Raw genomic sequence first — 17708 nt, forward strand, 5'->3', positions numbered from 1 at the left:
TTAACGAGGTACCACCAAAAGACCTTAGAAACACATTGCACCAGTTAGCAGGTTTATGTTTCTGTGCAAAGTGACATAGAAATAAAATAAGTGAATCTCACTTACCAAAACTGAAGAACAGACCTACTGGATAGAAAACTTGACATTTCAAGTTTTTATCAAAATGTTCCTAAGTGCTTTTTTGATAGAGCAAGGGATTTTCAGTGTAACATTTCTAAACATACTAGTTTTCTTTAGAAAGCACAAATAATTTTTTTTTGCAAACAATAACATAATAATTTCAGTAAAACAGCCAATATTAACAGGGTCAATGTTATTTTTGCCCTGAAAAACTGACCTTTTCATTCAGTCTCACAATAAAGAAATTAGTGACACATATGTGTAAAGATTCTAGAACAACTGCTAAGCCAAGTGAGTTAGCCAAGTTGGAAATTATAGTCTCAAAGAAGACAATAACTATAACTCTGCACAGGCACGGACTGCTTTCACACTTCACATTTTCAGATCAGGAGCTAATAACTCTGTCCTTATATTAGAGGGGTTAAGCCATATACAGGGTGGGGGAGATGACCCTTTTAGGAGCAGGAAGTCACACAAACGCACCCCCATTCTCACACACATTCACGTGCACATGCATACACATACACACACATGCACATACACACACACACACCTAGTGCCTTATCTTTTATAACCATAAGGGGGTTTTACAATGGGTGTTTGTGTAAACCTCAGTCTGACACCGAGGGCAGAAGGACTGCTCTGAGAGCCTTCCTTTGCTAGCATGTGAAAACCAGTTGAGCTGTTCGTCTTGCTTTGTTAACGGGAATAAGTTTCTGAACCAGCGGGGCCTGTGGAAGTGCAGACCCAACACCTAACATTTGTTATGTTTATTTATTTATTGAGTCATTTACACTCTGTCTGATTCTGCTAGGATCAGCTGGTTATGGTGTCCGTGTGTTTATCAGTCATTATAAATACTGATACCAATAGCTAATATCGACCTACCGATAAATCAGTAGGGCTCTAACAACCACATCTGTTTGAAATTTGGCCAATCAGAGTCATCTTTTTTCATGCAGTACTGTATAGATTTCATAGATGCTAATTTTTTACATCCCTCTTTAGGTCACAGATGTTAAACTTGCATGGAAAGAAATCGGAATTGACCCTGTTTTCACTGAAACATGCTGACGTGTCTGAGGGATGATATTCATGCATAGCTTCAAGTGAAATTCTAGTTGAATGGTCAGCACTGTGACACACTGCCAAAACACCAGTGCAAGTGGACAGAATGGGACTTCCACACTGAAATCTAAATTTAGCAGTCATCCTGAAAGCGCTTGAGAGCTGCACGAGAGGATGACCATTCAGATAAAATCACATTATGTTTTTTTATATTTATTGGTGGAAACCTAACAGTAAATTTTAAAGAATTAAAAGGAAAAAAAGGAAAAGGTTCCACATCCATATCTTCAAAAAGACAGATCCTCTTATGACCTTCACTGTGGACCGACTCTCCACAGATGTTTGATGAATCCCATGGGATGCATGTATAGTGTAATTCATTAAATGCAGCATTGTGCCAGCCAATACAGTACAGACTGAATACCAATAAACCTTTTCCAGACCGTCTTTTGTATTTGTCATATTTGGTAAGCAACACATTTTTCATGTCTGGCTCTGTATTTCAGCTCTGAAATTACAGAGTGAGTAAAAAAGTTAGTGCTGATCATACACCTACCTTTGCAGAGAGGAGACATATTTCTTGACCCTGGTTATTAATATTCAGCCAACCTATTTTTATGTTGTTTCACATTTTCTGTAACTGGCATTACAACAACAGGCTGTTGTCCCATGACTGAATTTTGGTCTTGTTTATTATGCTCGAGATTCTACAGTGTCTTTTAACTGGACAACCCCCTTCATGTTTTCATTAGTGATTATAATTGATTACAACTGGTAGTTTCTCTTTGCTAGTCTTAAAGGATTTGTTTGATTGCACTCATTGGACTGACCGATACTTAGAACAAAGCAAAAGGCCAAGGAACTCAGTGAATATATAAAAAATGAGAATCATAGATTTATATGAGTCTCATTTTTTATATTGGAGACATTTTTAAATAACTGCATATTTCAGGATCATTACTTCAAATAACTGTAGGTAAGTACAAGTTATTCAGATGTGTCACCACTTTGCCAATATCTGGAGAAGACCCAAACTGTCACTTAGAGGAAATTGGTTAGGATGTTCAGGAACAACCCAGGAACCATCAAACCTCCAGCCTTAGACTATTGAAAATTTGTGGACTGTGTTTAAAAGCAAAGTCTCTGCCAAGAAACTAACCAATTTAAATGAACTCTACCGATTCTGCCAAGTAGAGTGGTCCAGCTGGAATTATGCCAGAAGCTTGTTGACAGCTACCAAAAGTGTTGACATGCAACTTGCTAGGGGACATTTAACCAAATGTTCATAGGGTGTATGTATATATATCTGAGCCTGTTTGGTTAGAGCAAATCGGGTGCACCCAATTCCTCCTTCTCCAACTCTCCAACTCCTTCTTCCCCACTGTTATCAGACTCCTGAACAGCTGACCTACCTCAACTGCAATTTGCACACTAAGTTCATTTCGCACATTAAGCTCCTTTGTACATCCTTTTACATTGACAACTGCATACCTCATTTGTCTTCATTTACTTATTTTTGTGCTTATTTATTTATCTTTCATTATTTTTATCCTTATTTTTACCATATTTATCTTAATATCTTGTCTTATTTTTATCCTTATTTATCTTTGTTCCTTCAACCCTACCTAACTTGGCATTTGTGTATGGACAGCAAAGGAAGAATTTCATTGCACAGAGAAATGCTATTTCTTCTGTACACATGACAATAAACACTTTGAATCTTGAATCTTTGAGTCTTGAATTCCTTTTTAATAAAGTCATTAAAGATGTATGCTGTATAATCATTTCACCTCGAAAAAGAAATAGTTCTAAAAAAAAATTTAAAAGCTCAAGATTAGGATTCATACCCATGAGTGTATATGAACTTCTGATCAGAAGTGTGCATCATTCAGCTTGGAAATATCAGTTTCCTGAAGATTTTGGATTTTCATTGTCTTTATAGAAACGCTCATGTAATTGGATTAAGTTTGGCTAGTTTGAGCTGCGCTCCATCGGCAAACGCAGCATTCGGTGCTCCCACTCTCTGACATGTCAGTGCATCTCTGCCTGCTGTTTGAACCCCTCCGCTATATCATGTTTGAAGTGAGCAGTGAGCTCAGAGGATAGTCACAAAACTTTAACAAATCAGTCGTTTCAAATACGAATTGTCTTATTTTCTCAACGTATTTCATTACAGGCCAACTTGCTCTTCTTCTCTCCTCTCAACAGCACGTTTGAGTTGTCATTGAGAAAGCGCAGGTGTTACAAATAACATTAACGATCGTTCCTTTCTATAACAGTGAGCTGTGCTGTGCACGGGCATGGCTGCAGTGTTCACTGACTTCTAATTAGGAATTTGTGTTGTCCAGTTCATAGAAATACTGAAAGCCGAAAGTGAAAATATATATATATATTATTTTAAGCACCATCTTCTTTCATGAGGTGTCGTGTGGATCTTGCCCACCTCCGGAGTCGCAATGAAAACAAAGCGAATGTCTATCAGCCTCCTCTGGCCTAGCAAAAACACCATAATTGATCTCTTTCACAGCGGCGCTCACGACGGCTTTGTTCATTTAAATGTCCCACTAAGCAACAGCTCTGAGCCAGACTGCAGCAGGATTCTGGCAATACAGCATCTAAATGGATGACGGCCATTAATAATTACACCTGCGCATTTCCTGTGGTGACTTGTCAGCCATGGGCTTAGCATGCGATTTCCATTTAGCCTTGGAGACTTTCACAGCCAGCTGATGTTACTTTTTGGTTTTATTTAATATCTGCCCGACGTTATAGGCTGCACATATCTCTGTAAGTCTAATATTGGCCACACAGCTGACTTTAGGTAAACAAAGTCTGCATTGCTGAGGCAATTCCCTTGAAATTTATGGAGAAATTAATGTTTGCTGAAGTCATCTAAGCCTAAATTGGGGATTTGCAGCACGCTTATTCCATGGAGGCTGGAGAATTAGCTTCTGTTTGACTGGAGCGATTGAGTCAGCCAGGTGCTCCGTACTGGACTGTAATAAAGCTCAGTGAAGTGCGCAGCTCACGTCTCAAGGGAGAACACTGAAACAGAAAAATATCTGAGATAATAATGTAGTCAGGTGATGTTTGTGGTGTTGCTGTTTTATAGCAACTGTGGAAAATAATAACAAATATGTTTTATCTTCAGTCCTCCAGCTTACTATAACATAAAGAAAAGGAGAATATCAGGAACAAAACATCCTGTAATTATCAGCTATTATTCTTAGGGCGTCTTACACAATAGCCTGTTAATCATTGCATAATTTCACAGGTTCTGCTTTTACTATTGCTTCTTTCTTCAATTAATCTATTTATTTCTTTATGTCTCTGGCTGCTGCTCTTTTCTTCATATTTTTCATTTGCCATCCCTAAGTCAACATCTATCCCACTCTGTGGAAACTGGGAGAGGGGGAGCATGAATGAGTTGCATGTTTTCCCACAGCCGTTTGGAGGAACCTTGCAGAGGGAAGTGCCTCTTGGTCTAACAATCAAAAGCAGGTAAACCCAGAGGAATGTTTCCATGCCAACAGTGTGCTGTAACGTTTTCAATTCACCTATTTTTCGCTATAATCTAGGAGATGGATGGCAGACCTCTGCAATGTATCTGGCAGTCAGTCACAGTAGCTCAGAGACTTTGGGTCCCAAGCCATCATACCAACAGCTCCCTTCTGGTTTGTTCAAACTAGTGTTCCGTTCAGGTTTGCTTTCGGCGTTAAGATCTGGCTGTGACCACAAAGTGCACACAATAACATATTTATGTGTGTGTACAAGCACGGCACACATGAGCGATCACAGAGTCTTTTATAGCCACAAACAGTCGATTTTACCAGCACGTACATCACTTAGGGATAATAAAATTAACTGCTACTCCCAGTAAACTGTCGACCATCCCCTCCATGTACAGATGCAATTATCTCATCAGGTCACTAAAATAAAAGAGACTTCACAAATTTATTTGCAACATTGCTTCTAATAAAACCCGTAACTCATAACTTCATTCAGTTTAGTTGTATTAACAATATATCAAAAGAAAACGTATCATTACCCCCTAAGTAAACAGTTAACTGACCTTATTGTCATATTTTAGTTATATTGGTTTTATAGTTGATAACTTTGCTGAGTAGATTTTTTAAATAATTTCTAAAGGGGAACCCCTAGAAAGAAGAAAAGAAGTCAGTGATTATGAGCTACTAAAGATCCAGTTAAATATGTTATCCATCCATCCATTCAGTTTCAGTGGATTCAGTTTTTCCATTTTATTTAAATCTATGTGAAAGATGATCATAGCTTTTGTGATGTTGCCAACACCACTGATTTGAGAAGTCTAAGTTTGAGCATTGACAATAAATGGATTGGATTTATATAGCGCTTTTCAAGGCACCCAAAGCGCTTTACAATTCCATTATTCATTCACTCTCGCATTCACACACTGGTAGAGGCAAGCTACGGTTGTAGCCACAGCTGCCCTGGGGCAGACTGACAGAAACGAGGCTGCCATATCGCGCCATCGGCCCCTCTGGCCAAATGTGTGAAACAGAGGGACGCTGCATCCTCATACAGTAGCAAGGTGCAAGTCCCAAGGTAGGTATGTACCCTGCTTTACCATTTATTTTGTCCAAAACGGGAGCATAATTTGCAGAGCATAACCATTGTGCTTATTCAGGATTCTCTCCCTGCCAGCTACAGGAAATAAATGCAGCTTTAAGGCACATCTGCATGGGCTTCCCTTTTCAGACCAGGGAACCAGGTCCATTTCTTAAACACTGTCTATGTTAAATATGCCTCTGTGGTTCTCCTCCCTTTACAAAATGCAAGACTAAAGTTGAAGCAGTAGCCCAAAAGGAAAAGTGAACTGCTGTATGTGCTAAACCATTACTGTCTGATAATAAATGCGTAGATTTAGATATCTAGTTACTGCTACTCACTGTGTCACCAAAACTGCATATGTCTCTGGGGAAACTCCAGCTCTTCACACATTTGGACAAAGAGTCGACCAACAATAGGTTTCCACTCAGTTGGTTTGTTACAAATTTTAACAACAAAGGACTGATAGTCAAAGTTAAAATGTGGATCGTCATGCCAAAACAGCATTTCTGGTAACAATATTTCAGATTTGATAAGATTTAAGGTTTACTTCCTGAATCATTAACTTTTATAACTAAAATAAAAATGTGAAAAATAAGTAAAAAACTATAATTATTTAAGGACATGGAGGCAATTTCTTAACAACTCTATTTTCACTTAAGTCAACTGCCCAAATTCTTTTGTACCTCAGAAAATGATTGTCTGATTCACAAGCCACTGTGTACTGAGGACAAAGGACTTAAACAGCTATTTTCCAAACACATGTGAACCTAACTATATGTAGGCTACATATATAAAAATAGCACAGTGTAAGGCAGAAAGTGGAGCTGGAGCAAACTGTGTGACCACACAAAGCCAGTGAACGGTAACAACGATGGGAGACTTTTTGAAAAAGATTCAGGTTGGATGAAACTGATTTTTCACTGAGTCAGTTGTCGTGGAAGTTGTGTACTGAGGAGACAGCACAGCGAGAACATTGATGCGGTGCAAAGAAGAAAAAAGGCAGTTGAACTGAACATCAAAGACAACACCTTCCACCCGCCAACATGGTGCAGTGATGCAACAAGGAGCGCTTGTGTGTTCAGCTCCAAACTGGCCTGCCCGTTCCTGCACACAGGCTCCTTTTATGCATAACTTATTGGCCTACTTTTAAAATACCTACAGATCTGAGGTAGACATCAATACACCCCATAAAATACGCCTTAGCCTTGCAGAATGTTTTGCACACGCTGTGCTTCCATTTCTAAAGTTCAGTCAGACAGTTATGGCCACATTTGTTTAAAGTAGCTATATCGCATATATTTACTGCATTTGGCAGGAAGTACCTTTTATTTATTTCCTTCATTTAAAAAGTTTCACTTGTTCATTTTGTGTATGTACTGGACTTCCGAAGACTCTTTATAATGAGGGCTGCTGCTCTAATTTTAAACATCTCTATCACTATTCATTCATCCTTTTATTTCTAAGCAGTTTGTTGTGTTGCTAGAATTATAGGTTTGAGTGTTTGTGTCAATTTCATTTTTATGTCATTTTGTTTCTTTTTTACAATTTCCCCAATGGGAGCATTAAAGTTTCATCTTATGCCTGCTGAACAAAAACAGATTTATTATTTGTGATACGCTAGCACTTCCCAACCATATTTTAGTTATTGCCTTGCATTAAACAGATTAAAATCTGAACCTCGAGCATAAAGGAGTAGATTTCCTATGCTTTTTAAAAAATCTAAGTAGCTGCACAACTACAATGTATTTTTAGTTTTTTACCCTTTTCAATCTGCCACAAACATCACTTTTAACTGCCCACTTTAGACCCCATGAAGCTTCTCTAGTACCTGATGGCAAAAGGTATATAATTATGATGAATGAAAGATTTTTTTTGGGGGGGGGGGGGCAGCAGCATAAATAGCATTACCAGCAGTCAGTGGCATCATCAACGGCACTGAGCATGATGTGCTGCTGCCATCTAGTGCCTAACACTTCACACTATTTTTTTTAAAGGTGAGAACAATAATGACAAATATTTTATAGTAAATCCTGGCAAAAAAAAAAAAAAAAAAAAAAAACAAGAAACAGAAAAACAACTCAATATCAGATTGCACAGAATCCCATCTACCTGGGAACAGCCTTAAACAAATAGCTTCACTTTGGTAGCTTCAGTCACGAGGCGCTAAGCAATTAGGCACACTACAGGGGACTTATCAAATTTCATTAACTTTGAGCAAGACTATTATCTCAGCATGTTAGCAGTCCTTGGATGAGAGCTGGGGGTATGTTGTTTTACGTGAAGGCACGCTGAATTAAAAATTAATCAGCTGCACTTTACGCCGCTGCCATGATGCACAACTGTGAGGATTAATTGCACTACTTGACTTCTTGCAAAATAGCTCAGCGGATGTCCCATTAAAGGTTATTAACAAAGAAATGTGACCACTCAACCACAATGCAACCTTAAAATTGAGTTTCCACCTGAAATATTTTACTTCCATGCTCCTGGTTTGTTTTCAAACGACAGGCACAGCCGACCTGTCTAAAAGCTTCCCCACCCCATTATCAAATTATCAAGGCTATTCCATTCCTATTGTGTTTTCTTCCCATCAGTCTTTCCCCACGCACCAGTTTCCATGGATACAAACCATTTCTCTGCAGTTATCTACCTATTACAAGGATGTCTACGTTTCACCTAAATGAAGAAAAAAAAAAGCTATAAGGCTTGCAACATTGGTTGGTAGTAAACCAATGTTCATGGTTTACTACACAATTATAATCTAATGACATAAAGTCACTAAATACTGCCAAGTAGCCATAACCCCAGTTAATATCGATCAAGTTTCAGTTTTACTCATATTTAAAACCTCTTGCTATATAAAACCTGTTTGCTTAACTCTTAATGAACGGCAACTCAAAGTAGGTGACCAACCAAGTTATTTTATTTAAAATGGAAACCTCTTTAACTGCCTGACCAACAACACCAAAAAAAAAAAAAATCAAATTCATGCCAATTAATAACCACGCAAAAATCAATCAAATTGGACAAAAAATTTATTTGCAATGATTAATTATCCCATCATGGCCAGACTTCTGACAACTTGACCCATCCGAGGACGTCAGCACAAGACATCTTAGTCCAGCTGTAAGAACACAAAACAGGTGTTAGTTATTGTAAAGAGATGGGCATATAGCATGCTTGTAAGGAGCAAAAAGCAAAACAGCATGAAACTCATGCAAGATTAAAACAACATTTAATTCATGGGCTTCATCCTCAAATCAGTAAAGCCAGTCCTAATGAAACTTTATACAGTGGGAAATTCAGTTGATGTTCTGTGATGTAAAGTTATGATCAATTTGAGAGGCAACAGAAAAAATACAACTTACCTTAACGAAGCCGATGTCTTTAGCGTACTGCCTGAAGCACTGGCGACACATGTTGATCCCGTATTTACGGATCAAGCCATGTCTGTTAGAGCACACTCGGCTGCAACAACATCAGAGTAGGATCAGTCAACGCATATATACGCTTTTATGTACCAGTTATACAAAACCCTGGCGCCGATTGTCGTAAACTATGAGCCGGTGTGCTCTTCTGAACACCGGGGCTAACTTTTAACAGTCCTGTAATAATGCTATTCTCAATAACGTTAAACATTTGTTAAATTTCTTCCGATCAAGCGACGGAAGAAATTACACGCCTAACTCATATGCATTAAAGGCTTTCGGTGACTCTAGCCGTTATAAAACCAAATCCGGTCAAAAGACACACAAGGCTGATGCTAATAGGGAAGGAGGGAGTATTTGCCTCCGCCATATTAGCTCAGGTTCAGGGCACATGCGGTGCACGTTTGGTAGCATTTTTTTTAAAGATGGGGAGGCCAGAAACACCTTATATCGCCTCAACTTGATCACGTTAACCGATAAACAACGCAACAAAGTAGACACTGACCAGGAGCGGGATCCCTGTCCGAATTTTCTGGGGTGACTCCAATAGAGCTGCTGATGGCCCATCTTGTCTCTTTTCGCTCGAGTGTCGGAAAGGAAGAAGAACGGGCGCGCGTGCGCAAATAGGCTTTCTGATGCTCTATTTCCGGCTTCGGGTTGTTGTGTACCGCCTCCTAGCGCCTAACTAAATTTAAAATACTATTTTTTTTGTACATCGCCAAAACTAATCAATTTGAATTAATAAATACCACAGCCCAATGGGTAACCGTGACATCATTTAACCCTCTTACAGCTCTAAGCCCTGCATTTAAATAAAACCATGTTATATTAAACTATTCAGTCTTCATCTCGGAAACAATTGTCTGTTGACCATAAGCACTTAAAACAGCAAAGTGCTGGCTCTTTCTGTTTAGCGTGAGCATCTGGTTGCACACATAATCCTTCAAATTAACTCGTGACATGCACAAATGTACTGCAATAAAAAATCATGCAAACCACAAATGCCTGAAATTGTTCATTGATTACCCACAAAATCTTCATTTAAGATTATAACCAAACGCAGTCAGACTAAATAAATAATGTGTTTAACTCCAGTTTCTCAAAAAGCTGCTCACAACCAGATACATAGTTATTGTATATTCTAAAAACGAAAAGAAAGAAAGAAAAAAAGAAATATACTGCAAATACAAACTTTAAATAATTCAATTATATATAAATTTTCCAAGTAATTTCGTGACATAGGTACAACGTCAACTTTAAATTAAAACATTGATTGGTACATTGAGCTTGCATGATTCATTCTTTGAATAATCCAGCCTTTGATTTTATATATTCCAGTTGCATTTTACTCAGAATTATTGTGTCATTTTTATCAGGGCAAAGAATCTTTTTTTTTCTTTTTTTTTTAATAGTATGTTTCAAATTTGCAGAAGATCCCCTGCTGTTACATAACATCTTTGGCATCATCTTTTATTCTCAATAAAGGAGACAAACACTGAACTACTGAAGAAGAAGGAAACAAGCAGGTTTATAAGGAAAATGCACTGCATCTTAGTACCAAAACCCCATGTCCTCACTGAGGGAACAATGCATAAGTCTGTCAGGAAAATTTAACAAGAGATTATTATGGCAGCTGTCCATGACCTATCTTGGGAGAGGTTAGGTGATGGGACAATAGCTACACAAAGGCCCAAAGTGCATATTCTTCAGCAGAATAGCTGGGAAAAAAGAAACTGTTTTTTGAATGGCAAAGTCAGGATATGTTCACCTTAAACCAATTGAGATGCTGTGGGATGACTCGAAGAGGGGTGTTCAATCAAGATCTATTGTGGGAACAGTTTGTAGGGAGGATTGATCCAAAATTCCTCTTCTGTGTTGTACACATCTTACATGGAGCTACATGTAGCATCTGATGGAGGTTGGTATTGCTGAAATAGGTTCCACGAGTTAACAAAATTCAACACTCCCCTTTTTTGGGTCTGCACTGCGAGTGATCAGCGAAGAAGAAAAAAACAAAGACAAAAAAGTAGCAATTAAGGCAGTCTGTGTAGATTTGCAACACATTGTATAAATAATCAAGAAATCCCAGTGTTGTGCCAAAAAGTGATTTCTGGTATTTGCCAACAAATAATTGCCAGCATTTAAAATGTCGATGAGTTGTTGGCCTGCAATCCGTCAAACATAGCTATTATTAGTAGTGATTATTAAACTCGGACCCTCTTTCACAGTGCGCCTTTTGGTCTCCCTCCCCTCAACCCCAGGAGGTTGTGTCAGATGGCAGCCTCTCCCTGGTCCTACCAGAGGTTTCCTCCTGCTAAAAGGGAGTTTTTCCTTTCCACTGTTGCCAAGTGCTTGCTCATCATCTGACTGCTGGAATTCTCTCTCTATTATTGTAGGGACTTTACAATATAGAGTGCCCTGAGGACACTGTTGTTAAGATTTGGTACTAAATACACTGAATTTAATTCAACTGAACTTAATTGTAAATTATATCAAGTCATTTAAAGCTAGAAAGATCATTCTAGTCTGTGACTTAAAAAAAAAAACAACAACTTTGATATAGCCTTTATTCATCCAGGTAAAAAATGACACTGACATTAAAAACTTTTATAGTCTATAAAGCCAAAAATGACTGGTTTGAATATAATGTAGGTATAATAATGCAAGGTAATAAACAAAGAAACAAAAAACAAGTAATTTCTTTATTTTATATATAACCCCTTCGTAAATCTTGTTTACCACAGACTATTTACCCCCCCAACAAGCACAGATTTTAGACATCAAAAAAAGCAAATCACACATAAAAACATAGGAAATTACTTTTGGGGGGTCAATCACATTTTGGGATGACACCGGTAATTCAAACAGGCCCAATAACTATTCCTAGCCACTCAAACCTCATCATAAGGTCAGTTTAGAGAGCAGAGTATCTGCAGCAGCAGGAGCAGCAGCGGGGATTCAAGATATTTCGGGTATCTCTGGTGCCCCCCGCTGGCCCGTTGCATTGTGGGACAGCGACAGGCAGTGTTTTCACACAGCTAGTCGACAGTTGCGTCTGCCGTGCATTTTGCAGAACGGTATGGAGGAGAATGGGAAGCCACCGTACTGACTCTTCACAGTGAAAGCTCCGCACGGATTCTGCGGTTTTAGGTAAACTACTGTGAGCGTGGTTGTTGTGGTTCGACACGGTGTTGACGGTGGTTCGGTCCGGGCGGGTTACTTGCAAGTTGCTAGCTGACGCCGTTGCTAACTTGCTATTAGCATTTCCGTGATGCTGGCTGTCATAAAAGAGCGAACCCGAGGCGCCCGCCGTTGTTTTCGGCTGCTTTCTGTGGGTTTTGTGTCAGTCGGCGAAATGCTAAAAACTGTATCTCGTGGTTTTAAAAAAATCGATTGAAGCCGCCGCTGGCTCGGTGTTGTCCAACGGCGGCCAATTTAGGACAGAAAAAAAACTGATGGGGTTTGTGCTGTAGGCTCCAAGACGAAACTGCACATTTACATGATAGGCGCTTGTACTGCTAGTATAAACCGGTTTAGGTCACGATAAAAGAAATTAAGTGGATTAAAATGGGAAATACTTTAAGCTGTAGACCAAATATTTGAGTTGATTTGGCAGGAGGCGTGTGGAAAGCATTTAGCACGGAAAAGCCGAATGTGGGCATGCAAATTGCAATAATTTGAAGAATGTGGGTTAGAGAGCTGTATCGTTTTACTCCTGCATTTAGCTGCTTTCCTTAAAGTACACATCACATATTAATACATTTCTGTGCACATTTACTAATAGCGTTTGGGGCTTACTTTAATGTATATGTCTGTGTGGGGCAGCTACAGGGAATGTGTTTACTTCTGTTATCACAGACTCTAGTAGGTATCAGATACCTTTCTCAGGCAGTGTCGGTGACACACTGCAGTCTGGACTGGATGCTACCATTAAGTAGAGTTTTCAGGCAACCAGAAAACAGAATAAATGGTCAGGTAGTCAGCCTGAGAGACTACTAATTTAATAACGAATAAAGTATGGAGGTTTGCTCAGCAGAAATGAGCGATCAATATTGATAATGCAGTTAAGGAGGAAAATAAATGGAGGGCAAATTAGAAGCATTGAGCTTTAACCAACATTAACGATATAAGCGAAGATGAAGTATGGGGTAAGGGTGAGGATTGGATGAAATCACAATTGTGGCGTTTGTGATACTCTTTGTAGGGGCTGGCTGGCAGCCAGTTGCATGTATATTTCTAATAAAGCTCGGTGATTATCATTTATTGAATGTCTGTGAAACCATAATATATACTTTTACATTGTCATCAGACTAAATGCATTTTATTGGATATGTTAACTGTACTCTGCAGATAAGGGAAGATAAGTAAACTGGAGGTGCTTTCAGGTATTAGCTCAATGCAAAGTACAGTAAATATACAGAAATCTGTATTTGATATGGTCAATGTTCTGCCTGTAAAACAGCAGCAGTTATGTTGACAGTTTTTGGTGGCACTTGGCAGGTAGCTTGTTTTAAGCACTTTGTAAAATCTGCTTCTTTTTCATTTGAATTTTGTCTTCCTTGATTGTAGCCCCTGTCTAATAATCTAATCTGATTAATTCTAACTAAACTGATCTCAAAGCTATATGATAAACAACTGTCTCTGTACCAAGTACAACATTTTCAAGAAGGATAGGCTCTGTTTCATTTAACTTTCTCCTGAGTGATCATTTTACTTGTAATTATAAGGAAAAAAAAGTCAGCTTGGTTGTTATGCGATGTGTATGTTAAATTTGTCCATTGTGATTATAGAATGAGACGCTCTTAGGGAATAGTTCCTAAACAGGAATTTTTTTCCTGGCATCTCCTACCCTGATAACATTATTTTGTGAGTATTGCTTTACATTTGGTTTGGAAGTCAGATGTCAGAGCTGAGAGTGAAATCACTCCATAGTTAGTGGGTTCTGGCAGTAAAGTTGGAAAAACAAGAAAAAAAACAAGAGATTTTTGGTTCACAGCTAGGTAAAGCCATTCAAGTATCACTAACAATACAGCACAATGCTTTTCTTTTATGTGCACGTCAAAACTCAGCTGCAGCACTTTAACAGATAGACTGGTCAGTGTTCTGCATGAAGTACCTAAAGCATTCATAGTACTGCACTGTATGTTTGAATAGAAGAAGTTCAAACCGATTGACATACTAACTTTAACTGCAGGTCTGATTATTAGCCATTTACGGAGATTGATGCCGTTTCCTACAGTTATCACCATATTAGTTTTGCGCATTTGTCGTGTAGGTGGTTCAGTTGTTACCAAGTGACCTACCTTATGTGTGTGGGATGGCAAAAGCTAATGAGTGTTGATTACTGCACCGAGTTTGGTCTTGCGTAATTTGCAACAGTGTATGCTTAAACATCAGTTGATCTCTTTTTCCATGTTCCAGCATGGCAATGTGCTTTATATACTGTGGAAACAAATTTCTGTCAAGATTTTCGCAACATTGCCTTACCCCCACCTGTCACAATGCACTTAATTTTATTTTCTGGTTTATTTTTCATTCAGGTGGTGCACGCACACTGCCACTCTGCTGCCTCTCAAAAACCGCCATGCCTTATGGAATATTCATTCAGCACCAGTGACATTCCAGTGGGATCCATGTTTACAACAACAGTTAATTTTGCCAACACTTAGCCTCATAGCACTTTCTTTTTAAATCGCTCCTGTTCTCAGTGCAAAGCGTAAGCCCCCCATACAGCTGCATCTTGAGTCCCAATTATCAACTTCTCTCCCTTTACAAGAGGATAACCCTCTATCATGAGATTCCGAATCTACAAGAGGAAGGTGGTGTTACTGACTCTGGTGGTTGTCATATGTGGCCTGGCTTTCTGGAGCAGTGGAAGGCAGAAGAAGAACGACAGTGGATCGTTACCCAGGGAAGTGGAGGCGGTGCGGAGGAGCAACATTATCAGCAGCAGCAGCAGCAGTAATAGCGTCAACAGTCATAACCAGGAACAAGCAACGCCAGCGGTCAGTCGGGCACCTGTCCCAGCACCTGTTATACAAGCAAATGACACACACCAAGAAAAAGAAAAGGACAAACCCAAAATATCCAAGCCAGATGTGGATAATACAACTTTAGTCTACCGTGGCATTGTCTTCCAGCTAAACTTTGATCAGACGATAAGAAATGAAGAGAAATTTAAGACGACTCGAAAGAAGGACGATTTGGTTGTAGTAGTTCAGGTCCATAACCGACCAGACTATCTAAAGCTATTGGTAGACAGTTTACGAAAGGCCAGAGGTGTGGATAGCATACTGCTGATATTCAGCCATGACTACTGGTCCCCTGAGATTAACAAAGTGGTTGCCTCTGTTGACTTCTGCCAAGTCCTCCAGATTTTCTTCCCCTTCAGCATCCAGCTGTACCCACAGGAGTTCCCTGGAAATGACCCCAGGGACTGCCCCAGAGACATCCCCAAAAAAGACGCCTTAAAACTGGGTTGCATTAACGCAGAGTACCCTGACTCGTTTGGACACTACCGGGAGGCCAAGTTTTCCCAGACCAAGCACCACTGGTGGTGGAAGCTTCACTTTGTATGGGACAGAGTTCGAGTTCTCAAAGACCACAAGGGTCTCGTTCTCCTGATCGAAGAGGACCACTACTTGTCTCCGGACTTTATCCATCTCTTAAAGCAAATGACTGCTCTGAAAAGGGAGCAGTGCACAGACTGCGATATCCTCTCACTGGGGAGCTACAGCCACATCGGCTACTCCAGCAAAGCAAATAAAGTGGAGGTGAAAGCCTGGAAGTCCACCGAGCACAACATGGGGATGGCTCTGAGTAGAGAGACGTACCAGAAACTCATCCAATGCACCGACACCTTTTGCACTTATGATGACTACAACTGGGATTGGTCTTTACAACACTTGACTGTGTCATGCCTGCCCTCCTACTGGAAGGTCATGGTGAGCGAGGCACCACGGATTTTCCATGCCGGAGACTGCGGCATGCACCACAAGAAGGCTTCTTGCATGCCCATTAACCAGAAAACCAAGATAGAAAACATCCTACAGAGCAGTGGGAACCAGCTGTTCCCAAAAAACCTCCTGATCACAAAGAGATTGCCAGCCAACGGGGCAGGAGGAGTGGCCCCACATGTGAAAAATGGGGGCTGGGGAGACATCAGGGATCATGAACTCTGCAAGAGCTATGTTCGATTACAGTGACCTTAATTGCTACTATTATATATTATTGTCTCTTTTGCATCCTATATAAAGAAAAAGTAAATCTTTATGGACTATTCTTAATATTGCCTGTTTTATTGGCTTGTTCCAAATAAAGACGAATGTTGGATTTTTGGCTTCTTTAACACAAATATGTCTTTACATTGAATTATTTAAGTAATTCCTAACAAGTCTACAATGTTTTGTATCATTGATATACTAAACAATATATATTGCTGTGTTTTCTATAAGAAGATTTTAAGATTATTATATGCATCATTTGATATTCAAAGTCTAAAAATATACTGATGGGAAACAAATTAAAGGTAATGTCAACATGACTTAAGCCACTGGTTTCCACTGACCTGTTGCCATTGCTCAGTCTGCACACATACACTGGAAAAAAGGTCAGAACATTGCCTAAAGGTTGCCGTGAGTTTCTTATGACAGAAAGAACCACAAATTTTTCCTACGCAGCTTATAGGTCCGTTTACAAAATGCACCAAAGCGAAACTAGGACCAGCACTACCCTGTGCTCCTTTTCCACGGCTCAATGGCCAGTTTCTAACTCATAAACGTCTGTTGCTAGTGCCAAAAACTGGTGTCAGTGGGTATGGAAGGAGCTATCACAAGAAATATACCAGTGATTGGACTGAAAGGCAGCCCTCTATCCGCCCTAATTTTCCATCCAAGGAAATGATCCCAACATCTTATCGTACACACTAAGAAATGATAAGTTCAAACCTATGAAAATCTGGCCTACAAAAGGCGCCAAGGCAGAACTGGGTCCAAATTAACAGTAGTGTACAAGTAGCTTAAAAATGTCTGAAATCTGGCTTAGGAATTTGAGTTGAAGCCTGGTGACTGCCCACCGTTATATCTCCAGTCAAAAATTTTTTGTCAAGCCCTAAATACTCTGAAGAAACCCTAACTTCTCACATCCTGTGCTTTTGACCACTCAATTTCTGCTCATCAGGGTGGAAATGTTTGTGGAATAAAGGTGACTGCTCAGAACAACGTTTTATTGATGAGTAGGGATCTCTTCCTCTTAAGTTGACCAGTGACCCTTGCAGCATAACTGAGCTACAGCATCCCCTCACTATAGCACTTATGCATTCAGGTGTTCCCGTAATTTGTCACCCATCTGTATCTCAGCAGGTGGTAAATTGGGAAGAGCAGACAAGTGCTCACTGGTGCAGTCACGAGTTTGGCGAAACTATGGACTCGGAGGTCCCGCTGTGCTCACATAATTAGTTTGAAGGTATTTATATCTCACAAATTTGCTGAGATCAAAGTAGAT

At 39.6% G+C, this 17708-nt stretch overlaps 2 protein-coding genes across 2 annotated transcripts; one reads left to right on the plus strand and one right to left on the minus strand.

Moving 5' to 3' along the window:
- Window positions 1-8795: 8795 nt before the first annotated feature.
- On the minus strand, window positions 8796-9844 carry rps29 (ribosomal protein S29). The gene is made up of 3 exons (XM_040017490.1): window positions 9712-9844; window positions 9147-9246; window positions 8796-8902 (listed from the first exon to the last, which is right to left on the minus strand). The coding sequence occupies exons 1-3, from the start codon at window positions 9771-9773 to the stop codon at window positions 8894-8896; spliced, it is 171 nt and encodes a 56-aa protein (XP_039873424.1). The 5' UTR covers window positions 9774-9844; the 3' UTR covers window positions 8796-8893.
- Window positions 9845-12171: 2327 nt separating this feature from the next.
- mgat2 (alpha-1,6-mannosyl-glycoprotein 2-beta-N-acetylglucosaminyltransferase) lies at window positions 12172-16840 on the plus strand. The gene is made up of 2 exons (XM_040017460.1): window positions 12172-12356; window positions 14747-16840. The coding sequence occupies exon 2, from the start codon at window positions 14999-15001 to the stop codon at window positions 16409-16411; it is 1413 nt and encodes a 470-aa protein (XP_039873394.1). The 5' UTR covers window positions 12172-12356; window positions 14747-14998; the 3' UTR covers window positions 16412-16840.
- Window positions 16841-17708: the final 868 nt, after the last annotated feature.

Source organism: Simochromis diagramma, unplaced genomic scaffold (genome assembly GCF_900408965.1).
Source record: "Simochromis diagramma unplaced genomic scaffold, fSimDia1.1 OVJJ01000802.1, whole genome shotgun sequence".
Classification (NCBI taxonomy): Eukaryota; Metazoa; Chordata; class Actinopteri; order Cichliformes; family Cichlidae; genus Simochromis; species Simochromis diagramma.

Coding starts and splice junctions, on each gene's coding strand:
- rps29 (XM_040017490.1), bottom strand. CDS start 9,773: ATGGGCCATCAGCAGCTCTATTGGAGTCACCCCAGAAAATTCGGACAG. Junction 9,247..9,711: donor GGACAGGGATCCCGCTCCTG/GTCAGTGTCTAC, acceptor ATGTTGTTGCAG/CCGAGTGTGCTCTAACAGAC.
- mgat2 (XM_040017460.1), top strand. CDS start 14,999: ATGAGATTCCGAATCTACAAGAGGAAGGTGGTGTTACTGACTCTGGTG.